The sequence below is a fragment of the Equus asinus genome, chromosome 17, assembly GCF_041296235.1.
Source record: "Equus asinus isolate D_3611 breed Donkey chromosome 17, EquAss-T2T_v2, whole genome shotgun sequence".
NCBI classification, from domain to species: Eukaryota; Metazoa; Chordata; class Mammalia; order Perissodactyla; family Equidae; genus Equus; species Equus asinus.
Window position 1 is genome coordinate 12,012,913 of NC_091806.1, and position 26,742 is coordinate 12,039,654.

At 54.7% G+C, this 26,742-nt stretch overlaps 2 protein-coding genes across 9 annotated transcripts in view; one reads left to right on the top strand and one right to left on the bottom strand.

Moving 5' to 3' along the window:
• The window catches only part of CSTPP1 (centriolar satellite-associated tubulin polyglutamylase complex regulator 1), a 182,422-nt gene extending 166,767 nt beyond the window's left edge, over positions 1-15,655 (top strand). For 2 of the 5 annotated variants that reach the window (XM_014861319.3, XM_070487647.1), the window contains 5 exons: positions 7,971-8,056; positions 9,735-9,930; positions 10,564-10,673; positions 13,069-13,132; positions 13,402-14,164. In XM_014861319.3, coding sequence (XP_014716805.3) covers positions 7,971-8,056; positions 9,735-9,930; positions 10,564-10,673; positions 13,069-13,132; positions 13,402-13,576 — 631 coding nt within the window. In that variant the 3' untranslated portion in view covers positions 13,577-14,164. Of the gene's footprint in view, positions 1-7,970; positions 8,057-9,734; positions 9,931-10,563; positions 10,674-13,068; positions 13,144-13,401; positions 14,165-15,367 lie in introns of those variants that run through there. The other 3 variants (XM_044750326.2, XM_014861320.3, XM_070487648.1) reach the window with 3 other exon arrangements.
• On the bottom strand, positions 15,578-26,706 carry ARFGAP2 (ARF GTPase activating protein 2). 4 transcript variants are annotated; one of them, XM_044750321.2, is made up of 17 exons: positions 25,967-26,123; positions 25,674-25,792; positions 25,024-25,096; positions 24,378-24,509; positions 24,212-24,292; positions 23,307-23,385; positions 22,972-23,028; positions 22,242-22,283; positions 21,826-21,878; positions 21,231-21,367; positions 20,999-21,130; positions 19,050-19,178; positions 18,835-18,969; positions 17,749-17,875; positions 17,497-17,590; positions 17,259-17,377; positions 15,578-16,110 (listed from the first exon to the last, which is right to left on the bottom strand). In XM_044750321.2, the coding sequence occupies exons 1-17, from the start codon at positions 26,036-26,038 to the stop codon at positions 16,108-16,110; spliced, it is 1,584 nt and encodes a 527-aa protein (XP_044606256.1). In that variant the 5' UTR covers positions 26,039-26,123; the 3' UTR covers positions 15,578-16,107. The 4 variants fall into 4 exon arrangements, with proteins under 4 accessions (XP_044606256.1, XP_014716797.1, XP_014716798.1 ...); XM_014861311.3 differs by having other exon boundaries at positions 15,578-16,794; XM_014861312.3 differs by lacking the exon at positions 22,242-22,283 and having other exon boundaries at positions 15,578-16,794; positions 25,967-26,706.
• Positions 26,707-26,742: the final 36 nt, after the last annotated feature.

The following is a 26,742-nucleotide window of genomic DNA, read 5'->3' on the forward strand; positions in this document are numbered from 1 at the left end:
CCAGACAGCCCTGGATTCAAATCCCAGTTTCTTCGCTTACTGGCTTGTGACATTGAGCAACTTCTCTAAGCCTCAGTTTCTTCATCTGTAAAATGAAAATAATAATGCCCGTCTCACAGAGTTGTTGTTAGGATTTAATGAGATAATGCTTGTAAAATACCTGTCACATGGCCCTCAAAAAAGATTACCTCTTTTTAAAAATTACAGTTAGTGAATGGGGAGTGATGCTTCCTTCCTGTATTCATTTTCCAAATGGTCGCTGAGTGTCTACCATCTGCCAGACCTCGTGCCGCACACTGAAGGAGACGGCGTCATGCTTTCGTGATGTCTTTCTTTCCGAGTGCCTCTCCCCTGCAGTGTCCTTCTGTGTGGATATCCTCCCCAGATCTGCCTTGCCATCTCACAGGATCACTGTTGCCCCAAAAGGTCTTTCACCGAAACAGACTGTCCTTTCTTTGCCCTTTTATTCACCAAACATTTATTGAGTGCATGTTATGTGCCAGTCATTGTGCTTGTGCAGGGGCTGTGGCAGCGAGCAAAACAGATGTTCTAGCCCTCGAGGAACTTACAGACTGATATAGCAGCAGACTTGGAATCGATGAAGCGCCAAGTGCTGCAGGAACGTGTAAACAGCAGGCCCGGCCTAACCAGGGGAGGCATGGAGGGCTTTTCTAGGGGGAAGAGATGCTGCGTTTGGACCTAAAGGATTAGTAAGAGATGAACTTTCCCTCTCAGCTCTCTAGCCTTATCATAAGGCCATCACAATGACGACAGTATGGTACCAGAGGAAGGAGGGACAAGTGGATCCTGCTAGGCAGGCGGAACAAACCCACACATTTATGAAAACGTGATATGTGAAAGGGCAGTGCTGCAGAGCAGTGGGAAAGGGAGGGTTCCGTAAGCAGTGGCTGGGCAGTTGGTTATCCACATAGGAAAAATAAATGAGATCCCTGCTTCATACCGTATTCAGAAGTCAGTTTCACATAGATACAGACCTAAGTGTGAAATGCAAAACTCTGATGCTGATGGGAGTGTAAAATGGTACAATCACTTTGAAGCAATTTGGGCAAATCTCCAAGTTCAGAGGTATGCTGGTTCTAAGGAACACGCGGCGTCGTTTCTTAAGTCACCACTGGAACAATCTGCCTGTCTTTCTGCAGAAGAAAGGAAAGAGTGGTGTCTTCATACAGTGGCGATCCACACAGCAGCGACAGTGAATAGAGGGGGATATATGCATTGACACTGATAAATCTCAAAATACCAAGTTACAGAATGATACCTAGAGAATTTGAAAACAAGCAAAGCAAAGCTAATGTTTTAAGAATGTAGGCATTTGCATTAGTTACTTAGTATAAACCATGCAGCGGGATGCCAACCCCCACGTGTCAGTCAGTGAACGCTAAGCCGCCAAGTTTCAGCGGTGCTCTCTACGGAAGAAGGTAGATGAATGGGATGAGGGAGCGGTGCCCACGCGGCTTGAACAGTAAGTGTAGTATTTTACAAAGCTTTTAAAAACTGAAGCGAGGATGGCCAAATATTAAGGTTTGATGAAATTCGCTAGTGAGCACACAGGTGTTTGTTACGTTATCCTGTGTAATTTTCTGAAGTTTTAAATGTTGCGTTTAAAACAAAAAGGATGGGTAGGATTTAGGTAGGGAGCAGTGAGAGGGAAGAGCCATGGAGGGAAAGTGAGCAGCCTGGAAAAGAAGCCAGGCTTTCACCAGGGATGACCTGCAGAAACTTTGAGAAGCCCGTGGGCCTGGAGTTTAAGGAGTGTGGGGGCTGGGAGAGGAAAGGAGAGCCTCACAGGCCATGCACTGGATTTGGGTATTTATCCTGAGAAGGTGGAACAGTCCCCCGGCTGTACAGCTTCTTGGAGGGCCAGGATAATGGGGTTCAAATGGCTGGGCGAGCGTTCAAGCCCTCTTCAGAGCAGAAGCGGCTTTGGGGCCTACGCTCCCAGCCCTCCTGGGGGCAGATGTCCTACACTGACAACAAACAAGTGTGGGAGAAGGGGCAGTGCCACCAGCAGGGAGGTGTCACCGCACCAGAGAGCGGAGAGTCCACTTTCCTTACCAGGCGCAGCTGCAGGTGCGGTAGGCACTGTGAGTAGAGTCAGAGAGACCTGTGTTTGAATTACAGCTCTTTCGCTTCTGCCTGTAACCGTGGTCAAGTTTCTTAATCTCTCTGGACCTCTGTCCTCTCAGTAAAGAGATTCCCTGAGCTTACCTCGCAGGATTACTATGAGAAGAAAATGAAACGATGGATGTATGGTGCTGACAGAGTAAGGCCCTAACGAGCGGGAACCATGTTGTTGTTGTTACTACCCACACTCTGTGGATCCAGCTTCTTAAGCACTACTGGGCAGGTGGGGCTTGGGGTACCCTGGAGGTGCAGGGTGGAGCCGGGGGAGAGCCAGGACCTGAGCATCCCATGCTGCTTTGAGCGCCCAGACTTGTGGCAGCTTGCGCAGCACGAGGATGCCTCCAGCACAGTCCGGAAGAGGGGCAGCCCTGGGGAAGAGTCCCAGGGAACGCTGACAGCAGCCTCTCCCACCTGCAGGAGGCCACCAGAGTGTAGTTCCACTCTCTCACGGCGCTGACCTGAAAACAGCCTGCGAGGCTCATGGGGAGCCCAGCCGACTTGGGGACACACCTCAACTGGACCCATGAAAGCCCGTCGTCACATGACCCCCCAAAGAAGTGCAGTCATGGCAAGTGGCTCTTCTGTCTGGCCCTGGCGGAGGGCTGGCTTCCCCCAAAAGTAGACTCGAAACAAGATATCTGGCTTCCGCCTGAGAGCTTCTGCCTGGCTGGGTGCTGGCAGCCCTTACTTCCTCTGAGCTATATTTTTATTTGCTATTTTGAGTTCTTCCAGCACCTTCAACCAGCTAGAATACACTTATTGATAGCAACTAACACTTACTTTGCACGTTTAGTATACCCTAGACATGGTACATCGTCATACTGACTCTTCACGAGAATACTGTGGAGTAGGAACTGTGACTGTCCCCTCTTTACAGATGAGGAAAGTGAAGCTCAGAGAAAAGGCGACTTGCCCCAGAAAAGCTCACTGGGCCTGTGAGTGGCAGATCGGGGACTTGATCCCAGGGCTGCTAACCCAGAGCTGTAGGGACACGGGTGCAGCTCACGCCACCAGACAGAGGGGACTGACCCTTAGGGGTGAATAGGAGGTTGGCAAGTCAGTACGTTCAGGCTGGAAGCTGCTGCTTCCTTGGCACCCACTTGACTCTCGGCCAGCCAGCCCATCCCAGCTGTTGGAAGTCAGCAAGGGAGGGAGAGGGGGCCAGCCCCCTCGGGACTAGCTCGGACGCTGCCAAGTGCTCTTTCTTCATTCCAGTCGCCTGCGCTGGTCTCCACCCTTCACGTGGTCCTGCTCGGAGCCAGCCTGAACTGAGCTGCCTTTACTCCCCCCAGAGTTCCTCTCTCTAGCTCTGAGGCATGGCCTGCAAGGATCCCTCCATGGTCCAATAGATCCGCACAGACTCCGGCTGGCAACAGCTCCCTGTTGGCTCCACTTCAGAGCAGGGGCGGCCCAGCTCCTCCAGGTGTCAGAAGCAGCTGGCACGTTAGCCGAAGGCCTCTGGCAGGAAGGGGTGTTGAGCCAACTGCCATGAACTGGAAAACAGCACATGTGCATGACCTCGTCTCCAAGAGAGTCCTTCTTGAGCCTCTGGGGGTGGTGACAAGTTTGAGTTCAGGGTGAAGGAGCTGTCTGTGGGATGTAGGGCCTACAGCCTGGGGTTGTCCCTGTCGCCAGATGCAAAGACAGACCTGCAGCCTCCTGCCTGTCTTACCCACAGTCTGCCAGGAGTCCAGCACCAGAGACCCAGAGCGTTCAGGGTGAGAGCGTTAGCCTGGGGATGGACGGCGCAGCACGTGATGTTTCCGAAAGCACCCTTTTGTAAGGCCTTCAGCCTTTTCTGCAGCCACAGGCCTCCGACCAGCAGACGTTTCCCCCAGAGCCAGCACTCACAGGAAGAGCTGTTAGTTCTGTCTGCCCTTGGGAAACACTGTCAGAACTAGAAGAGGCTTTCATACTTAGCGGAAGTCCGAGCCTTCCGGCTTCTGCTTGAATATCTCCAGCAACAAGCAGCTCACTCCTTCACAGAGCAGCCATCATCCCAGAGCTGGGCAGCTTGGAAAGGTCTTTTAGAGCCAGACTCTAGATCCCTGGGCTCTCCTTCGGGGCTCGGGGTTCAGCCCTCACTTCCTCCTTGGTCTTCCCTTCTAAGCTACAGGATCTCAGTGCAGCCATTTGTCTGCTGTCGTGGTCTGCAGACTCTCCGGCGCTCTATGACTCTAGCTTATTCCTCTTAAAGGGACTGCCAATCTGTTCACATAGTGTTCAGATGTCACCTGGCCAGGGGAAAAGAAAAGGGTCCTGTGGCCTCTCTTACTCATTTGTTCATGCTTTCCTTCATTCAACACATATTTCCTGAGTGCCTACTGTGTGCCCTGCACCGTGCTGGCCCTTGGAGTCAAGCAACAGGCAGAGAGACACGTGTCACCTGGTGGATCTTAAAGTCCTGGGGCAAAGACAGACATGAGGCATGTGAGGAGGTCGCAGACGAAGCCAGTAGCAGGGAGGCCTCCCCTCGTCAGCAGCGGGGCGGGCTTCCCAAAGAGGTGCTGCGTAGGCTGCAACCTGAAGAGCGAGCAGGCATCAGGAAGGTGAGGAGGGGGCATGCAGGGCAGGGGCACTCTAGGTAGAGGGACGGCCTGGCTTGTCTGAAGGGCACGAGGAAGCAGGGAGCATCGGGGACTCCTGAAGGATCTGCGTTGTCGAACGCAGTGAGGGTGCTGCCTGTGGCCTTCACCGAGTGGAGAGAGGTCAGGGGAGGCAGAGGTGGGTCATGTGGGCTCGCAGCCAGGCTTAGGACGGGGGATCCTGCTGAGGCCCAGGGAAGCCCGTGAAGGGTTTTAAACAGAGTTGCAACATGGTCAAATTCACACTTTAAGGAACATCTTTCTGACTGCAGTATGGATACTCAATTCGAAGGAGGCAAGGCGGCTGGGAGACCGGATGGGAGGTCATCCAGGAGCCCAGGAAAAGGTGGAGGTGGGCGTCAGAGGGCGGCTGTGGAGCGGAAAGAAGTAGACGGATTCAAGAGAAGTGTTGGGGATAGGATCGATGGCCCGGTGACTGAGGCGGCAGGGAATCTCCGGGATGTCAGGAGGACTCCCGGGTCCCTGGCTGAGCAGAGTAGCGGGTGCTGTCGCTGTTCAGGAAAGCCCAGAGCCAGTTGGCTTTCATGGCAGCCAGTCTCCCTGCCTGCATTCCAGAAAACCCCTCAGCCTTTTGCACCCGTGCTGCTGGGATCCAGCCACGTGTCCCTCAGCAAGAAAGCCCCTGTGCTGTCTGCCACTCCCAAGTGTCCTACTGGTCCCTCCCGACCTGTGTGAGTTTCAGCTCCCCAAGGAGAGAGGTCAGGACCGGAGCACACGCAGGGCTCAGCTCCCACAGAGACTGCTCCGCTTGCTCTGGGGGGGTCTCCTGCCCTCCGACGGCTGTGCTCTCATCTCCCCCAGCTGCCCATCTCCAGAGAGGGTGCTCAGGTTCACAGTCAAGCGCGGCCCCTGACAGAAAGCCGCAGGCTGGCTCTGAGCTGGAAGGGCAGGTCCTGTTTGCAGCTCCTGTCCTATCTGTGGCTGAGGGAGGAGGATGGTTATGGCAGCTGGCTTCGAAGCCCTGGTGTGGCGGGGCCTGTCTCAGAAGCACGCTGATTAGCAAGAATTACAACTTGTGGAATTAGACAGTGGTGATGGTTGCACAACTCCATGAATATGCTAAAAACACTGTACCCTCTTAAAGGGTGGATTTTACGGTATTATATTGCAATATAAATGAATAAACAGATAAAGAAATAGTAAATGGAGGTAAGTGCTGTAAACAGGAGCACTGGTCCAGGCTGATGAGAAACAGGAGCCAAGTAACGTCATCAAAGGCTCTGGCTCCCCTCCCTGGTGTCCTGCTTGTGTTCTGCAGCCGGCGCCCTCTGTACTCATTACCTTGAGGCCCTTCGAGGTCCTGGCTGTCCTGGGAGCAGGGCAGGGAGGAAAGGGCACTGGCTTCTCTCCTCTGGGGCCTTCTCCTTCTCTGCTGAACCTGGGAAGGAACACCTTTGGGTGCTGGTGGCTCTTCCTCCTGAGCGCGCCTGAGGGAGCCAGCTCTTCCTCCGAAGGTTGGGTGTCCGCCCTACCTGCCCTCTCTCCACCTCTCTCGCCTGTCCCTCTCAGTCCAGATAGCAGAATCTGGGCTCTGCTCACTCTCTCTTCCTTTCTGCCTGCCTGGGCTCTCAGCTTATGAGGAGGATAACCACTCTGCCTCTGGCTCAGCTCTCGGTCCCTCGAGCCATCGATGGAAGAACCAGGGCGCCCTCCTGTGGCCTTCGGCAGCATTGTTCTCCCCACCCTCTGGTCTTGACTTTTTTCCCAGTCGGAATTTTAATGTTGAAGTCTGGCAGTTGAGGCAGGTTTTCTCTTCCCCAAGAGATACATGAGAAACAGTTAAGACCCTAAGACAGGTGAGAAGAAAAGAGATAAATTAGCCACAGAAACTAAGAAATAACATGTTAGTGTTTACTTTCTGTAACTTTATTTTAAAAGAGGCGGTGTGAGCTAACAGAAAGCACATCGCCTGTGGAGTCGAGACTCAGTCTCTTCACCTGTAAAATGGGAATAAGAACAAGACCGACCTTGTAGGATTGTCGTGGGATAAAATGTAATTAATGTAGGTGAAATACCTTGCACATTGCCTGCCATGAAGTAAGTACTCGGTAAATGGTACCTGTTTCTATTGTTATTACTACAACTAAAGACCAAATCTAGGAACGCTTTTCTCTCTTCGGGAGATCTGAGTCCAGGGCCAGCTGCCTTGCACTATCCCAAGGGCACCACTCATATCACATCCTCTCTAAAGCCTTCCCAGAGGCGAGCAGTGCTGGCTCTGTCTGGAGCTAATCCAGCTTCCATTTGGGGGACCATCCAACACAGGAGGTGGAGAGAGGTTTAGACAAATACACAAGACAGCAAAATAAAACAATTTTTATAAAAGGAAAGATAAAGCCCGAAAGACCCAGTCAGAAACAGATGAGGGGCCCAGCCCCCCTCCATTCGATGAGTTTGGCACCCTGCCTGGCACATGGATGGAGCCCAGCAAGCGCTAATTTCCTTCCCTTCCTGTCCTCTCTCCGATGAGGCCCCGAGCAGAGTAGGAATATGGCTGGGTCTGATCCCTTTAGTGGTCACATGGTTTTCTTCCTGTGAGGTGGGTGCGCAGTGGGAGGGACTAGAGAGAGGAAAGACCAGGAGGTGGTCAACTTGTGACAGCGGACAGCCAGGAGGAGCAGTGGCCACCATGGCGTCACAAGACGGGGTGTGCACTTTGACCCTCTCAAGTGCAGAGTCCCCAGTAGCTCTGTCCCCTCTTCCCGCTTCCCTTCTGTGTCCCGGGATGGAGCAGGCTGTAGCTGTTCCGGCCCTTGGTAGCTTATTAAATCTCAGTACCACTTGCCAAGACCCCTTTAAACCTCTTGGCTGTTCTTTTTGCCTTTTCTGATCAGCTGTATTTATTCTGAACTAAATGGTCCTCACTGCAGGATGAAAGGATTTACTGCTTAAGTATATGAAAAGAAATCTTGGCTGCATTACAATTGCAGCCTCTTCTCCCCCGGTTGCTGCCCTCCCCATGCTCCATCTACTAGCTGGTGCCACAGAGACTGAACTGAGGGCCTGCCCCGGGAGTGTGGTCTGTTCAGTTTGGTGGCAGAGCCCAATTGATGGAGGAGAAGTGGGGTGACTGGGAGGAGCTCGCTTTTGGGAGCCCTCTCCCAAATGTCTTGCTGCCCCAAGGGAGACTGGAGCCCCAGGAACGGCTCCCTTGCGTGCTCGTCCTCTCTCTCATACACACACACACATTGTCTCACATTTTCTCTGCTTCCCCCTCAGGATTGTGCTCATGGACGATGCCATGGACTGCCTGATGTCTTTTTCAGATTTCCTTTTCGCCTTCCAGATCCAGTTTTACTACTCAGGTAAGACTCTTCCAGGGCCCCTTGTGGCTCCTGTTGGGACCACGCCCCCCTCTCCTGCCCTGCTGCCCTTTCCATCTGTGTGCCTGGCACACACATTTCTCTCTCCCCTTCCTTGGGTGGTGTGCTTCACCGCGGTCACTAACAGGATGTCCAGTTCTCGCTGGTGGTCCCAAGATCCAGTCTGCAGAGCCTGCTCCCTCAGCCTCCTCAAGACACAGAAAACCACAGCGCTTCCAGGCAGCAGCGCAATAAGTCATTTTAAATAACAATGAAAATAACAACAACTGCATTACACGCTACTGTAACAACACACGATGAATTCACTGTGTATCGAAAACTTACCATGTCCCATGCATAGCACTAAGCACTCCAATCCTTACAGCAAGCCTGAGAGACGGTCTGCTGAGAGAAGCTTCGCAGGTAAGGAGCTAGTCAGTAGCGAAGCCCAGACTGCAGCGGAGGGTTCACTCCACAGCCAGTGCTCTCGGCCGCTCTGCTGGTCTCTCCCCACCCCTGACTCATGTGGGCACACATTTTCCCACGCGCACGGCTTTTAATAAGCACACTCCAGTCCTATCTCACACTCCCCCTGCTCCCCAATTCACACCAGCTGTGCCCTGAAAGCCCTTCTGGAATCAGGTGGAATAAAAATAGCTGAATAAATACAAATCCACATCAGCTCACACACAGCGACATCAAATGGAATGTTGGGTTTGGAAATTGCTGACCATGTCCATAAACAAACTTGTTTAAAACGGGCTCTTCCAGTAAACAGAAGGCTGTCCTTGGAGCCTGGACATGGCCTTCCTGCCAACCCTCCAGCCAGCCCTGACCTCATTCAGGCGCCACATTCTGTTTCCTTGATGGCAGCCCAAGGGCCTGGTCAGGCAGGGGCCGGAGCTTAGGGTCTGGCCACCTGCTCTTCGCAGCTCCAGCATCTATTCCCATTTCTCTGAAGCTCCCGGGCCTAGAGAAGGAGCAGCCAGGTTTGGGGGAACCGTTTCCCCTCACTGCCTCCGGGCCCTCTCCTTGCAGCACTCCCAGGACGGGCACAGCGCTGGGCCCCAAGCATCGCTACCGCACAGCAGCGTGCATTGGTCAGCAGTGGCTTCCTGACAAGGGCTCGATGACTAGAATCGGAAAACAACCTCAAAGCTTTAATAAATTAGCAGCTTGCAGGCTTTCTCTTCCATGCTGATATTCCAGCATGCTCTCTTGAGTCAGAGATGCAGGTGGCCTCACAAGATGGGGCTTCCTGTGGGAGTGGGCACACGTTCACTCTTTCAAAAAATACTTGTAGCAGTGCTAGGTGCTGGGCAGGAAGGCGACCAAGGCTCATCCCTGCCTTTGTACAAGGATCTTCCATCCCAGCAGGAAGACAGAGTAAATAAATAATTACATGGAAAACACGTCGTCGGATAAGTGCCACGAAGTACAGGGTGCTGTGAAAGTGGGGAACGGGGATCTCACCTACTCTAGGAGCATCTGCAGAGGAGGGGGCCTGTGAGCTGAAACACACATTAGTGTCACCTCTCAGGAGTGTGTTGGTCACACAAAGTCGAGGGCTCCTGCTCCTGGGTTGGTGTGGAGCTGAGGTAACAGAGAGGGGAGGACACAGTGAAGGGACGAAGTATGTCCCCCCTGCCTGACCTGTGCCCCCTCCACCCATGGTACCCAGAGTTCCTGGAGAGCGTGGCTGCCATCTATCAGGACCTGCTGTCAGGCAGGAACCCCAATACAGTGATTGTGCCCACGTCATCCAGCGGGCAGCACCGCCAGCGGCCGGCCTTGGGCGAGGCCAGCATGCTGGAGGGAGTGGAGGCGTCGCTCTTCTACCAGTGCCTGGAGAACCTGTGTGACCGACACAAGTACAGGTGAGAAGTGGGCCTGCGGACCCCACCTCAGCCCCAGGGATGTTGTGATTGGTCCCGGCCTCCTAGGGCCCGTGACGGTCATAGTACAAATTAGGGCAGTGCCATGTGCCCGCAGACCAGGCTGTGGACTGAAAAGCTGCCCAGGTGGCTCATGTGGGGAGGATTACTTCCACTTGGGCAAGACCAGTGGTAGATGACCAGCGTGGCCCCTTCTTCATGCCAGGAGATTGACGGGCCTTGACTTTTTAGAGAGAAGGAAAAAACATTCACTGTACAAAGAACTCACTTTACAGAAAGGGAGGGTTAAGCTGTCCTGTGTGGCACAAAGTCCCCTTCTGGTCAGAGAAGCCAGTTTTGGTCTCTTCCAAGAAGAGGCTGTCACCTATTGCCATTTCCCCATCCTTCCCCTCCCCCCTAGTGAAGGCACCAGTTGGTGAACATGCCAGCCCTTTGTGTCTACAGTCGGGGCCTTGCTCCTGGAGGTCTGCCATGCTGCCCCAGGGTCTTAGGGCCCCCAAGGCAGGAGGCCCCTCTGTCTTGGCTCTGGGCATCTCCTAAGCCTGAAGTATGGATGAGAAGTTGGCACTCAGACTTGCTAGTCTTTGAATCTGGCATCTGTGTTCTCCCTTCTAGCTGCCCACCCCCAGCACTGGTAAAAGAGGTCCTTAGCAACGTTCAGAGACTGACCTTCTATGGATTCCTTGTGGCTCTCTCAAAGCATCATGGCATCAACCAAGCCCTAGGTAAGCAAGAACTAGCTGTGCCAGCCTCTCCTGCCCCCACGAGACAAAGGCATGCAGGAGCTGGCCTGGGTCGGCAGACATGGTGCCATGGGGACCATCCCTGCCTTGACTTCTCAAGGCCAGACTCAGGCCTGGGGAGCTGGAGTGTGCACAGGACTGTGCCCTCTTAAGCGTCTCACACTCCATGATAAGGGACATAAGGGACGGCATCCCCGCCGAGGCCCTGCCCGGACATGCAGCCGCCTCTCGGAGGCGGAGGCGTGCCCAGCCCCTCCCCAGAGAATCCCCAGTGCCGCTTTGGGGCGGGGCCTGCAGGCTGGGCAGACACAGGGCTGTTTACCCAGTGGCTCTGGAGATTATGTGTCAAAGAGACCTGAATCCATTGGTAAACAGAGCAAAGGTGTGTCTGGAGAGGCCTTTTTCCTCAGCTGGAAAAAAGACCTGATTAATCTGAAAGGGAGCAAAAAAAGAGGAAGAGGCCTGCCCTGGCCGTTGTTCCTGTCCCTCATTTCATTCTCACTGGTTGGCCTTCTCCACCCACCCCGCTCCTCCCCCTCCCACACCTGCTGCTCTCCTAGGGGACGAGCCACCAGGCCACCATCCGCCAGAGCTTGAGGGGTCCTTATTTCTCTCTCTCCTCAAGAGTACCCAGGTGTGTTTGGGATCCCGGGTCCCTGAGTCTCGGAGAAGAGACATACAGCATTCCCCTGCCTTCTGCCAGTTGAGGGAACGGGGTCCAGGGAAGGCCAGTCCACATTCTTTAAATACCAGCCACAGTAGGCCGGGCACTGGGCTAGATGCTTCAGATCCCACACGGTAGAGCCTGCTGGGGGTACTCTGGGGTCCATGGGAGTGCAAACCCCAGCAGGACGGACTGAGGGCCCTTCCAGGCAGGATGCCACTTGGCAGCCTGGTTATTCTGAACCAGTGCTTGGGACATGCACAGGTCTGGGGACCCCTCAACTAAGTGACGTTGGTAGCCAAGGCTGCACAAGGAGTAGAAAGGAGGCAAATAGGAGTCAGAAGTCAAGGGTAAGGGAGCAGCAGGTAGGATTTGCTTAGGTTTTCTGTCGCGTTCGTAGGTAACTGACCGCCCTCCCTTCCTTTCCACCAATCGGCTGCTAGGAAGGAAAAGGAACCACTAACTGGATCACAGCCTGGACTAACCTCCTGCGTCACTTATTCTTTAAAGAGAACAATCACACATTCAGCCACTTTTGCGGAGCGCTAATGCTGGGTGGAGTGGCAGACAGAAAGCAGCATATCGTCTCTGCCCTCACCTGCGTCTCCAGTGTATGAAATAAAGATCCGGACAGACCTGGGTGCAGCCAGTTGTCCACCCGTTCTGAAGAGGGGTTGTCCTGTTCCCTTAGTCCTCAAGGCACCCCCACACACACTAAATGAGAGAGTTTCATGGAACATAGTTTGAAAACCACTAACTTAGAGCAAAACGGGCCAGGAGGCACCTGAAAAAGCTCTGGAAAAGTCCTAAATTGAACTAGAGCCACATGGGTAATTTTAAGATTGAGGCTTTCTGGAGACCAGCATTACTACGTGCCAGATCTAGGTTCTGACCACCAGTAAGCTCTTCTCCCTCAACAGTTTGCCAGTGAGAATCTTTCTGTCTGCAAACTTCAGCTTCGCCTTCCCTCCCACTGCTCACAGCTCCAGGGAGCATGCAAGACTCTCTCCTCTTACCTTTTCCCAGGATCAAAGAATCACTTCCCTTAGTTTGTCGCTGAGGAAACAGCTCAGAGATTTGTGGCAGAGCAGAGACGGGACAGCTCCCCCTCCTGGCAGCTTCTGGCCACGCAGAAGAGTTTGGTCTGATCCTGACCAGCCTTTTCTTCTCGCCCTTGGGACCCTCCCTAGAGGAGCTGAGGCAGCCTTTTTGACCATTCTGTCTCCAAAGTGGGGTCACCCTAATTTGGGGGCACAAAGCTAAATAATTTCTGGTCTTTGGGGTTAGCCTGGGCCATATCCTCTCTCTTTGGATCCTTTTCAGCCCAGTACCTGGTTTCTCAAGGAAGGACTAAACCCCCAGCACCAGCTCACAACCGACCATCTAGTCTTGGAAGGGGATTGCCCTGTTTGTGCAGAGACCTTGACGTTTGGAGATATCTCATAACTGTGGTCTCTGCCCCAAGTCGGGGAGGTAGGCAGCGGGGTTCACTACATTTATCCAGAAGTACCCAAGACTTCCCGCCCCCACAGCGGTCCTCTTAAACTTCTCTTAAGAGCTCTTCCCCAGATCTTTTAGATCAGCCTTCCCAGGGTCAGCAAAATAGGCAGCCAGGAAGGTGAGGCGCATGGAGCCATCTGCTGTGAATGGGGCTAACTGGAACCTGGCTGAAGGACCCTCAGATTAAATTTTGTGCCCCCAATTATCTCCTAGGAGCTTTGCCTGACAAAGGGGACCTGATGCACGATCCGGCCATGGATGAGGAGTTGGAACGGCTGTAAGTGTCAGGTGGGAAGATGCTGCCCCCTTGTTGGGGCCAAACCTCAGGTGGACATGGCACTGCCCATCATGGGTCACAGAGCACTTGTCCATAACACCCCCTATCCATCAGGGAAGGGTTGGGGCCAGCAGAGCCTGAGGTAGCCTCTCTCTGAGTCCTTTGGGAATACAGCTCACGGTGTCATCCAAATGCAAGAGTGAGCGTGGAGGCCCTGGTCTCTGGACAGGAGGCATCTCGCTGCCCTCTGGGCTTCTTCCCTCCTTCAGGCTGGCCCAAGTCCCAGGCCTGGTCAACTCGGTCACTGCCAGTTCAGAGGCCAGCTGCCTGCCTTCCCGGACCCCTCCCCGGGTTGGCTCCCCGTGGAGACCTCTCCATCACGCCCGCAAAGTGGATGCAGAGAGTGATGGCTCCACTGAAGAGACAGACGAGTCCGAGACTTGAGGAGTCTGACGGGTGCTGTCTGCAACGCCCTGTACCCTCCTCCCGCCCAGCCCTTGGGACTCCCACCCCGCCTCCTCTCCCACGCCTGTGCCATGCTGCCCTCTGCTGGTGGAAAGGCCAAATAACGGCCCCAGCCCACAGACCTGCCAGAGGGGTTCTGACGATCAACCAAACCAAGCAGTGAACCTAGAAAGTTCACAGCCCTCTCTCCCTGGCTCTGTCGCCTTTGCGCTTTACTCAGGCCCCAAGCTCACAGCAGACTGAGCTGAGGCCACCGGGAAGGTGACTTGGCCTTTGCCTTTTGCTGACAGTCCCCGCATAAGGGTCATGTCCCCACAGCAACTCCAGGAAGGGGGAGACCATGAATAAGCATGCAGGGCCTTGCATGATCAAAGGTGCTGCCAGTGATGCAGGTACTGGGAGGGGATAACCACGGTGGCCTTCTGCTGGAGGAAAAGCCACTAGCCATGATAGGATGAAGGGTGGGCACGAAGACAATTTCACTTTCAAAATCTGCTTCAAGTCTCCTCTGTGTCTAACAGTTAAACACATGAAATGAATAAAGTCCCTTGTGTCTGGGAAGCGGTGAGTCTAAGGCCACCAGACTGAGGATGGGCGAAGGGAAGGGGCAGGTTTGGGGTTTTGGAGCCGAGTCCCAGCTTTTCTGGCAGGACTGGGAGGTGGGGACCAGAAGCCCACCCAAGCCTGGAGACCTGCCTCAGATAATGAGCCAAGAGAGGCTTACCTGCTGTACAGGATAGCAGCCTTGCAAAGCAATGGTGCTCACAGCTGGAACGGGCCTTCAGAAGACAAGCTCAGAGGGATCAAGGTTCCCATAACTTTTAAGGCCAGCCCTCCAGCCAGTTTCCCCAAACATTTGCCAAGCACCTGCTCGGGATCAGGGCAGTGGGGATGCAGGTGTGAACAAGACAGGCCTGAGGAGTACCAGCTTCCAGCCAAGACTGGACGAAGGTAAGGACAGGTGGTCTTCAACTTCCTTGAATTAGGCAGGGGTCCTCCAGGAAGTAAAACCCACCCAGCAGAGCAGGCTGCCTCCTCGGAAGCAGGAGATCACCATCACCAGGCGCACACGTTCACCTGGGCTCCTCCCTGCTGGGCCCCGCCCGCCTGGATAGTAATAGGAAGTGGGTCCCAATGCCCTGCAGGGTTAGGCCACGACTGGAAGTTCCAGTCCTACTGAAGCTCCAGGCTATGTGGCGAACTCTCTGGACCCACAATCATCTCCAGCCTCCAGCTGATGGAGAGCGGTTCCAAACTCCTGGCTTGCATCAGAATCACCTGGGGAGCTTGTTTACAATGCCAAGAAGCTCCAGTTTGGGATGGGGCACAGAAATCTGGACTATGCGCACTCCAGACATTCCACAGCTGCAAGTCCCAGACCGCACTTCAGAGGTCACTGGCTTAGAGCCCCATGGCTCTACCTGTCCTTTCTAATCATCCACTCCCCAGACCAGTGGCTTACAACTGTACTCCTACAGGGGTCCTCGGACCCTAGGCGGCAGAGATGTTCCAGGAGCCCCTAGAGGAGAAACGGGTTGCCAGGCCAGGGGTTTATACATAGACACGTCCTTTCTTCATGGATTTAAGAGCGTTCCGTTAAGGTCTGAACATTTTCGTTGTTTTTAAACCCCACTGAGAAACACGCCCCCAGTCACACCCACTGCCGGGATGAGGTGCAGGGCTGCTGAGGGTGCTCACCTGCCGCAGCCACGTGGCTCAGAGGATGTTAAAGGGCCAACTAACACCAGCTCTTTCCTCCGCGTGCAACAGGGTGGTGAGGTCGAGGCTGCACCGGACCTCGCGGCAGCACAGGGCCCAGGAGCCAGGCACCTTTGGCTTTCACAGAAGAGACAAGTTGGAGGCCCTGGAGAGAGTGCCCTCAGCTTCGGCACCGACACCCTCCCCGTATCGGTGGGAGCCCAGAGAGTGAGGCGAGGGGCCTGCACTGGGCAGGGAGGCAGGATCCAGAGAGGACACTACTTCACTCAGACCAACAGGGGCCCAGGGCCCCATCGGGGCTTTATTTGACACCACTTTGTTTCAATACAAACAGTCCAGAAAGAAAGTCACGTCCCTTTGGGGGAGGGGGTTGGGGGAAGAGTGGTTTGTGTTGCTTGGGAGCCCAACCATCAACCCACAGGGGGTGGGCTGAGCCCAGACTGCCAGCACGGCAGGGAAAGATGGCACCAAGGATGACACAGTGCATGGCCCAGCGGCCGGGGGCAGGCCTGCAGCTCTGTAGGCGCCTCAAACTCTCACTGGTGGGTGCTGTCCAGGACCCTCTAAGCCCAGGATGATGCAGAGGAAGAAAGCTGAGCCCCAGGAGCCTGCTTCTGTCCCTCATGTCCTCTGCTTCCTTGGCCAGCATTACGCTCACAGCATCCAGAGCAGGGCACAGGGCAGATGAGACCCACCAAGCAGGGGAAGAAGGGACAGAGGGTCCTGCGGTCCACAATGGATGGTATGGAAGGACTCCGGACACCCAGGAGGAGAAGTAATCCTCCAAGTGATCACTGTAAAAAGGGGTGATGAGACAGAAGATCACTTGGGCCTCCAGGCTGGTCCCAAATGAAACCTTTAGGTGCCACATCAAGTTTCTACCCTTAGTAAGGCCCTTCCCCTCCCCTGCCCTCTCCTGGTGCCCAGAAGAGGCCACTGGAGCAGCAACAGCAGCAGCAAGTCCAGAGCCTCCCTCCCCTGGGGGCTGGTCTACAGCAGAACTCTTTCTAGACGCCCCCACTGGTTCCAGAGAATGGGGCCCAAACCCCCCGATGATCTGGAAGGATCCTAGAGCTGGCAAAAAAGCCTTGCACTTTTGACCTTCCCTACTTGGGGAAGGGCTGGACTCAGAATAAGCTATCCTGAGGAATGCCCACCCCTCACTCCCAGTGTGGCAGGACAAGTGAGCAGCAGCTGTGGGGGCAGAACTGAAAGGACAATAATCTAGCACACAGTGAGGCGGGGGGCGGTGAATAAAGGGCTCCATCTACAGGCAGAGGTCGAGGGCTGGTACCGCCGGTTCCCCTCACCCAAGATCCTCAAAGGCCACCCCACTCACACACCACACATACAAAGTAATAATGCCTCCCCAGCTTCCACAGGGCAAGCATCCCTGGGCTGGGAGTCATGGGGTTTTGCTGCTGTCACCACCATAGGCCTAAGCCATGAAGCCTGGATCAGTAGGAACCATAGCGATCCTAGGGATGGGGGAGAAAACCACAAAGTCAGTCTCTAAGTCGCAGCAGCTTCCCAGCATGTGCACCCTCCCCGCAACACAGCCCACGGTACTGGGGTACTCGGGCGGGGAATCCGGCACCAGTCTCACCATGGCAGACTGTTTCCTGTTTTATTGTGACCTAGGAAAGGGGTTGTGGCCAGATCCCAAGGGGGAAGCCCCGCCTGAATCACCGAAACTGGGGAGGGAGGAGAAAGAGCAGTACAGGTGACAGACTAGGGGAAAATCAGTGCAGACGTGGCATCATCCTAGGGAGAGGCCCGCCCTGGTGCCAAGCTCAGAGGAAGAAAGCTGCCCCTCCAGGAAAGTACATGCTCTCAGGCTGAGGGGCTCCCCACAGCAGTGTCTGGATGAGGTGGAGAAGGCCAACCTCCAAGCACTGCTCCTAAGGCCCTCCCACCCCAGGGCAAGCAGCCCCAGCCTCACCTGTAAAGAATTCATCACACCATTGGCCAGCACAGCCATCTTCCCAGCCACAGACTTGACACCCTGCTTAAACTGGGCAATGTCAGCCGTGGGGAGCACGTTCCCCAGAGATACGCTACCTGTCAAAGCAAGGGGAGGGCTGACCCACAGCCCTGCAGGGAGCCCTTCCCACTCCACAGGGCCTTCCAGCTCTGCTCACAGGCCTTGCCTGGTGTCAGCCACACCACTGGGGCCCTACCTGCTCCATGAGCTCCATCCACGTCTCCAAAAAGGTCTGAAGAGCTGATGGCGCTGCTGCCTGAGAGCTGCTGTAGCCGAGACCTGGCTTCATACTGGGATGAAGAAAAGGCAAGGGTGGGATCTTGTGGCCCATGACCCAAGAACTCACACAGGCCCGGACACCCTGGTGCTGCAGCCCAGCGGAGCAGCAGGGAGGAAGCTCCTGCTTCTGCCTGCGGCTTCCAGGCTCAGGGTGGACAACTCTGCTTACCTCGGCATCCACCTCCCGCCCAAAGAACATGTCAGATGAGATGGCTTTGGCTCCTGCAAATTTCTGACGCGCCTCACTGGACTCGAGGCCTGAGCTCCGGCTTTCTGCTTCCCTCCGGTTTGTGACTCTGCAGGGTAGACGTGGGACATCTCTGACCCTTCCCATTACTATCTGAGGCCAAAAAAAACCACCAGTGGCCCCATCTGACTATGGCTCTGGGACTCAGGGGCCCTCTCCCCTGGATGAGGCCCCTCCCTTCTCCACAGTGTAGCCGAGGTAGAGAGCTCTGTCACCTCCACTAGGCAGTGTGGAAATACGGTTTGGAGGGGCCTAGACTTCTGCCCCAAACCACTACCGCCTCACCAAGGTCCAGGACGTGATGATATCACTCCTGCTACTCTATTCCTAGTTATGACTGGCCTAACGTTAGGGTGACCACATGTCTCGGTTTGCGTGGGTTTATACCTACTCTCCTGGTGTAATTAATAGTACCCCCTTTTACTCTCAAAAGCAACCCAGTGTGGATGAAAAGGCATATGTTCACTCTTACCTGGCACTGATATGCACAGACACTGGGCTAGGTGTGTTTTATAGTTTCATTAATTTAATCCTTAGAACAACCCTGTGAAGTCATTACTTAAGTCCTCATTTTACAAATGGATTATCTGCAAATAACCTATCAATTACACATTGCCCAGATTAACGTGAAACAAGCTTTTTAAAAAATAAATAAAATAGGAGCCAGAGACCCATATCCCTTAGGAGGTCAGAACTGACATAAAATCAGGCCCCTCCTGCCAGAGAAATGGACCTCGAGCAAAAGCAGCTCCTAGGCCTTCTGTGCTGAGGAAGCACAGCTGAGCCAAAGCCCGATCCCTGTGCTGTCTAATCCGGCAGCCACTAGCAACACGTGGCTATTTAAATTTATTAAAATGACATTAACAATTCAGTTCCTTGGTTGCACTAGCTAGTTTAAGGGCTCAGGAGCCACATACTTAGTGGCTACCACATGGGACAGTGCAGATCCAGAACATTTCCAGCATCACAGAAAGTTCTACTGGACAGTGCTGCCCTAGACCACTCCACCTTTCTGAGATAGGCCGGATGCTTGAGATGGTCACTTCTGGCTCCTTCTCCTCCATCCTGTCCATACCCCAGGAGGCATCTGTATCCCAGCGGGAACCAAAACTTTCCCCCAAGGAAAAGGGGTTGTCCTTGTACCTAGGGAGACAGTACACTGGCTCAGAGAAGCTTGACGAGGAACGTGGTAGCCAAAGTGTGCACCCCAACAATGACCTTACTTTGGGGGTCCAGAGGCAAAAGTACCAACATCGTCAAACAAATCCAGCTGCGAGCGGGAGGACTTTGCAGTCACCGGGGTTTCCTGCTCGATCACCTGCATTTCAGACAGCACCGAGTGGGAGACAGAGCTATGGAGGAAAGCACAGCCAGGCCACAGGAGCGCCGGTGAGCGTTAGTGTCACCACACAGGAGAAGATGCCCAGCTATTGACATAGACCTGGCTTCTCCTTCTCTGGGCGCCACCCAGAGCCTTCCACCCCCACCCATGCCCAAGGCTGGGCCAGACCCAGCAGGGAGCGCTGACAACTGTGCTGAACTGGAGAGCGCGCCCTCAAGTGTCTGCACATCAGCTTTGTTTTCTCAAAGTAGTGTTTCCCTGGCAAATGACCGTTTGCCTGCTATAAGTTTAACAGTAACGTGCACCCAGTGGTGGTGCTCTGTCCTGGAAAACAACTGCCGGCCTTGCTGCCCTATGAGCCACATCCTTCACGAAGATGGCTACATACACACAGAAAGGAAGACGAAAAATGCCCACAACCAGGGAAAGGAGGCTAACGACATCAAAGGGTAGGTTCTTAATTACCCCATTCCCCCACTTAAAAAAAAAAAAAAAAGCACAGAGCCTGGTTTTCTGCACTAAGGCCTGTATCTGCTGTCTGGTTCCCAATGAGAAGAGGCCTTGAGTTGGGCCCACAGGACCACCTCTCGAGGCCTCTCTTTCCTCCAGTATCTTGCTCCACAGGGGCATTTTAAGGACTAATTTTATTTAAATAAATACATTTAAAAATATCTATAGCTTTTAGCTGCCAGAACCCCAAGGAGTGAGTATTTTGCAACAGAGCTTTAAATAGGGTGGGCTGCATTTAAGTAAAAGATTCTACTGCACTACAAAAAAGAAAAAAACAGCTGAAAAATTGTTCATACCCTTTAACCCAGTAATTCCTGGGACCAAAACAGGGACGGAAAGGAGACCTAACATCCTTTTTGGGATTGAAATATTATGTTTCATGTTCAATTAGCTGAGGGTTACAAGTAGTACACAGACTGAAAGGGAAGAACCTAAATCCAACGGGCACATGGTCTGAAAGATCATGTAGAAAGACCCAGCCTCATCTTCTTCCAGAGAAGCAGGGATTAATGGCCAAACATACTGAATTTGGAATCAAATAGTTCTACATTCAAGACCTAGTTGTGCCAGTTACTAGATTTGCGGGCTTCAGACAAGTTGCTTAATTGCCGAGTCTCAATTTTCTCATCTTTGGAAAGGAGTAACACCACCTCCTGCACAGGACTGTCGTGTTTAAGTACATAACACCAATGGAAGAGTGTGCCACTCAGCACAAGCTAACGGTAGCCAGGACTGCTGGGCCTGGCACTGTCAGATATGCCAATTTTTGAGAGAGATCAAAAATCTCTAGAAGTTAACTTGGGGTAGAGCTAACAAAATGTACACAACAACTGGTTTGCAGCCCGTTTGTGGTTTTTTAAGAAAATGGTCCTGAAACAGGAAGGATACCACCCAACCAAAGGACGTTTGAATGCCTGGGGGTATTTCCAAGCGTTACCGTGTCTGGCAGCACAAATGGCATTTAGCGGACAGGGATTAGGGATGCTAAAAGCCCTGCAATTCTCAGGGAGGTCAGGAGAAATGACAACCTGTCACAGGACTCCAAGCGCCGTCAGCACCCCCCTGAGGAAGCACCTCCCTGGTCTCTTAGATATACTGAAAGGCACCTGATCCTATGTTTCACTCACTCAACAAATACTTAGGGAGCACAGACCTCCTATGTGCCAAGCACTGTACCGGGCACTTTAAGACAACAAGCAAAGCCATCTATTCAGCCTCAGAGGAAGCCTCAGCCTGCAACCCCAAACTGCTGGGCAGAACCTGCAATGGTTCCCAAAAGACAATGGCACTGCCCGGCCACACCCCGGAGCTGAGCCTCACCTTCGGGATACCAAGCCCATGCCCAGCCTCTCTGCCTGCTCTCGCTTCTTCCCTTCCAGATTCTGTAGCTTCTTCTCCTCCTTCTTCCGGTCAATTTGCAGCTCCTGGTAGGCTAGACGCATGGAGGCAACCCTTGGAGGGAACAAACGTGTCAGAGCCGGCACCCAGTCTGACCTGTCCTACCTGCCCACCCAACCCCTCATGAGCCGGGGCCCCTCCGGCAAACACTCACATGGACTCCTCGGCCTGCTTCTTGGCATCAGCCACCTGCTGCTCACGGAGTTTCTCTGCCACCTGGGCCTGTCGTTCAATCTCGCTGAAGCTCTGGCTGCTCACCTTCTGGGCCCCGAGGCCTTTCTTAGCACCCAGCTGGGAGGAGAAGCACATGACAGAGGCCTTGCCAACCACAATGTCCTCCATCCCCTCCCAGGTATGGGTACTCTAACCACACCCACAAGGAAAGGGGTTCTTCTTAAAGTTGAGGGTAAAAAACAGGCACCCAGTGAGCATGGTCGAGGGAGGACAGCGCTCCTGCTGGAGGGCATGACGTGGCCCACACAACCCCAGCAGAGGCCTCAGGGCCTGAGGACAGCAGCTAACGCTGACCAGGCGCAGTACGTGCCGAGCACTCAATGCACACGATCTCACTGACTGCTCCCAGGAGTCCCTTGAAGACAGGTATCTTGACGGCCCTTCAGAGGTAAGCTCGGAGAAGTTAAGTACCTCCGTCAAAGTCAGAGAGCCAGGAAGCGGTAGGGTCGAGGGGTGAGTGCCGGCAGTGGGACTTCAGCTCCCAACCACTCTACCATCCTGCCTCTCCCACCTACCCCTTTCTTAGCTGCTGCTGGCTTCTTCTTGCCAATGAGGGAGGTTTTCAGTTCTGTGTGAGAAAGAGGGCGGGGCACGAGTGAAGACAAAGGGAGGTCAGAGGCAGCAGCTCAATCCACACCATGCAGCTTCTTGGCAAGAACTTCTAAGAAGAACAGCTTCAAGCAGGGGAAGGCAAAGCTGCCACCACCAGTTCCAACCGATGGCATCAGGGACAGTCCAAGTCAGACAAGGTCAGGGGAGGCTACTGACTCCCAACAGACTGAGAACCTAGACCTGACGCGCCAGACGGTCAAAGTCCCTGAACCAACAGGAAGACTGCCAGGCAGGGAGCAGATGCCAAACACCAGCCTCAGCTCCTAAAGCAGGGAGCTGGCGTGCAAGAGCCTGGGCTCCCCAAGCGGCTGTTGATTACCTCTGGCAGGAAGGGCCCCTTTAGGTGACAGATACATGGACTCTGGAGAGAAACAGACTTGTGGCTAACAAGGGGCCCAGGCCAGAGCCTCCATATAGCTCCTAAGCCCAGAGGCCCAAGTTATCTCAGAGGCCTCTACAGAGCCCCACTTTAGACCAAGCCATGCCAGCCTTCTCATGGGCTCAGTTCGACAGTCATTCTGCTGGCTTCCTGCCCCAACCCCCAAGAGTTATCAGAACAAACGAAAGTCAACAAATGGATTGTTCACCCTGAAGCAAGTCTGAAGGACACTAAGAGTAGAAAAGACCTGAAAGACAGGACAGGGACTGGCTGAGAAAGGGCAACGTCACCTCCAGCCACGAACAGCTCAGAGCTGTCCCTCCATCTCATGAAATGGACCACACAGGCCAATCCTGCCTCAGACCCCAGGGTGAGGTGTCCAGTCTCATGCTGGCCTCACCACCCTTTGGCTAGGCCCAGCCCCACCCCTGGAGGCAGACCCCAGGCCTTGCACCACCGCACCCAGGTTCACCAATTCAAAGGGCCTGGCTCTAACGTCCTGGCAGTTGACGTTGCAGCCACGAATTCAACGCCAGTCCCCACTCCAGAAAGGTCAGATGCTCGGTCTCCTGGGGCCTCAGTCCACTGACCAGGCAGCAGCAGATCTAAAAACAGTCCTTGAGGTCCACCCTCTCCCAGACACCCCTCACCTGCCAGCAGGCATACTGACCCAGAGAGGCTTTGGGTGAGGTGCCAAGCAGATCCGTGTTGGGGCCGTGCTCCGGCTCTGTGGACACAATGGTGGGAATTAGATGTAGAGTTCAAAGCCTCCTCTGACCTCCCCTCAAAAGAAATGATGGAACAAGAGTAGGGGCACTTGCTTTCCTCAGCTTCCTGAGGCCACCGAAAGATAAAAGGAATGCCTACCACCTCCTCCAAGGGATTGAAAAGAATCCCAGCCCCCCCAGAGATAGAGGAGATGTCCCGCTCCTATTCCCATGGCCAGGTGTCCCCTTCCCAGCCCTGAGGACCAGGGCACTTGGTTGGAATCCAGGAAGAACTCACGTGCCAGGCCACTGCTCTCTGCCGGGGCTGGCTGCTGGGTCTCTGCTGGGTCAGTGGCTGGTGCATTCCAGGCAGGGGGCTGAAAAGGAGGCCAGATCACAGAAGCCTCAGTGAGTCACTCCTGGTGGCAAGGAGCACGAGCCCCTACAAGTACCGTGTGGAAACAAAGCCCTACTCCAAGCCCATGAGGAAAGGAGACTAGAGATTAGTGAGTAAAATTATAGTTGCTATTCACCATGGAAGAAAAAAGCAGGAAACTAGCAGCTACCTCCACTATCTACTTAGAGCCAGAGCCCATTCCCCTAGTTTACTAACAACTAACCGCTACTGGGCACATACCGTGTGCCAGACACAAGTCACAGGGCTTTTCACACATAAACACGTTTAATTATCACAACAAACTCAACGAGGTAGATACATCTCCACTTTAGAGGCTGAGGTTTTGACAGGTTAAATGACTTGGCCTTTCCAGGATGGTGGCTAAGTGGAGGAGCAGGCAGTGAGACAGAGAGTCTGCCTACAGCCCCCAGTGCCAGCAGCGGGGAGCCTCGCAGGGCTGGGTTGCTGGGGAGGGGATCCTTTCATTGTCCCCAAACACAGCGCCCTTCTTATAGGAGAAAAACCCAGGAAAAGTTGTTTGGCATTCCTGACACCTCTTGAGCCTTCACGAAACTTCTCCTTCTCCCTAACACCCCGGTTTATAGGGTCCATTCCTAAGGAGGGCCACATTGCAGCCCCACTCATGAGAGAAGGAAACGCCTGCACCTACCCAGCTGTGGACCCCAGACATGCCGTCTGAGGTATCACACCAAGGCGAATGGAATCCACACCACAGAAGGCCTCGGCCTCGGTAAGTAACCCACCTGTCAGGAACGACAGTGGGCAACATTCCTGTGGGCACTCACCTGAGTGTGTTCTGTGAAGAAATCAGAGTCCTTCTTCTCTGGGGAGTGACCGGAAGCACTAGTCATATTGTCTATCCAAAGCTGGGAGGGAGAAGACAGCCTTGAAACCCAGGGCTCTGAAGATTCCCACCCACCCCGCTACCCAGCCCAGGGAACAGGCACCTACATCAGTGCCATGCCTAGCCAGGGCCGCGCTCCCCAGCTGCCGGATCTTTTCCCGGTACATCTGGGCGGCTCGGCTGTTATATTTGGTGTTGGCATCACTCGCTGTGCATCCATGTTGGCGGAAGAAAGCTGTCTGGAGAGCCAAGAGGAGAGACGAGCAAGCTCCAGGTGATCTCCCCAGAGCAAAAGAAGCACCCCCTTATAATAGCCCGGTCAGTATGCAGACAGGATGATACGCTCTACTGATACCAGTTTTTCACAGAAGTAAAGCTCCTCAGAAATTCCTGTGAAGAACGCAGCTTCCCACCCTCTGAGCTGGCTGGCTGAACCCAGCCCTCACTGGACCCCGCCTGAGCACAGCACGCCGTCCCCACTGTGCCCATCCTTCATCCAGGCCTGAAGACCTGGAGGACTGTGGAGGCCCCAACTCCCTTGGCCTTTCCCCGAGAACATGTGTCTCGTTTAGCCTTAATCTGAAGCCCCTTTGAGAAGAACAACGACCAATTTCCAAGTTTAGAGAGAAGCGCAGTGTTGATATAGACCAGAGAACCCTGTGAACAGAGAAACTGAGAGGGCCTCCCCGGAAGTCACTGTAAAGTTAGTGCCCAGGCGGAAAATGGGGGCCGGAGGCTGGTAAGGAGCCTTACCGCATTGGCGTTCCCGCCGACCTGCATACACCTCAGCTGGAACCAGCTCCAGTTGGAATCCAACTCTGTGGACCTGCAAGGGCTGCGTGTCACCCACCAGCGGATACCAGGGGACGCGTCCCTGGCAGACCCACACCTGTCATTTGGCCTCGGGCTGCAATAGGCGCCCAGGAAACATTAATCAGCCACCACCCCTCCACTCGACCCTGTCTATGAAAGCTTTGCTGTCCACTCATCTACTCAAAAGGGTACTAATTATTTCCCAGATCCGAAAGGAGGTCGAATTCTCAGGCGCTCAAGCTTGGACTTGGCTTCCCCATTAACGACAGCCAGTCTCGCTTCCGACGTATCGACGGATGTATCAGCAACAACAAGGTCAATGCAACTAAGTTTTCCCCGAAACTAACGCTTGGAGTGTCGAGTTTGACCGCCAAGAAAAAAGGGAGTTTTAACCCAGGCGCGGAGACGAACCGCCCCTGTGGCAAGGGGCTCGCACAGGCGGTTCCCTCCCGCGGGCGGCCGCAGACCCCGGGCCGGGAGGTTTCGCATGCCGAATTCAGGGCGGTCCCAGCCGAGGCAGCCGCTCTCCCGTGCTGAGCACACAGCCCCGGCCGGCCGGGGGCAGCCCAGCAGCCGCACGGGGCCCCCACCTGATGAAGCTGAGATGGACGCCCAGGGAGCGGTGCACCCCAGAGCAGTCAATGCACAGGAAAACGCCGTACGTGATGCTGGCCCAGCTCGGATTCTTGGCGCCACAGTCAAAGCAGGCCTAGGCGGAGGAGGAGAGGAGCGACGGTCAGGGGCCCCGAGCCGAGGCCGGGTGCTGACACCCCAGGAAAGCAGCCCGCGTCCGCCGCTCTCCCTCCCTCAGGCCCCGGGAGGGCCAGGCCCCGGAGAGACCCTCTCGGCCGGCGCACACCCCGCGCGCCTCCCGTTCCCGCACCTTGTTGGTCGGAATTGCGCGAAGCCTTTTAAAAAGAGTCTGGATTTCGGTCTTGCTCGGCTCCGTCGCCATTTTCTCTCCTTCCCAGACACCAGTGCGACCAACAGGTCCCGTCACGGGCCAATCCGCGCCCGGGAAGGCGAAGTAACCTGGTTGGTCTCAGCAGTGCCCTTGCCAGCCGAGGGGTGGGGGAATCTGTCCGATCTGCACCAATGAGCGGCCAGCGGGGCAACAGTGACGTCAGCAGCCTCGGCTCTGCATTGGTCGCCCGAATCAACGCTGCACCAGGCCGGGGCCAATCCGCAGCCAGGGCGGAGCCAACCCGCAGCCGGCGCGGAGCGACGGCTCGCGGGCTGGTCCAAACCTCGCCGGAGCGCTGCCCGAACGCCCTGCTAACCCCAGAAGGGGGAGCCATCTCCCAGGAGGCGCGGGCTGCGACATCGGGGACTCGGGCTTGAGCTGGAGCCGGTTCCCGGTGGATGAGTAATGATTAACAGTCCTACCAAGCACTCATGGTCCCACCGACCTGAACGGGAAGGCAGGCTCCCCGGGTTCCCGCCCAGCTCAGAACTCGGCACCCAGCCTCCAGCCTTGGCCGGTTTACGCCAAGCCTGATCTCGAGTCCCTTCCCCCCAGTTTAGGGTCCTGAAGTTGCAGGGCAGGTACAAGCCGGCAAACCTTGCCCAACCCCCGCCCGCATAACTCTAGGCCCAGGGACCTCCCCTCGCTCGGTGCCTCTCTCCAGATGCCCTCTGGAGGCTGGTATGGGTGGAGTA

Excerpts from the sequence above, each read along its gene's own strand:
- ARFGAP2 (XM_014861311.3), bottom strand. The coding sequence starts at position 26,038 with ATGGCGACGGAGCCGAGCAAGACCGAAATCCAGACTCTTTTTAAAAGG. Across the intron at positions 21,131-21,230 it reads AAGCAGGCCGAGGAGTCCAT|GGTTGCCTCCATGCGTCTAG; the intron begins GTGAGTGTTTGC and ends GTTCCCTCCAAG. Across the intron at positions 16,795-17,258 it reads GTGTGATGAATTCTTTACAG|GATCGCTATGGTTCCTACTG; the intron begins GTGAGGCTGGGG and ends CCCCATCCCTAG.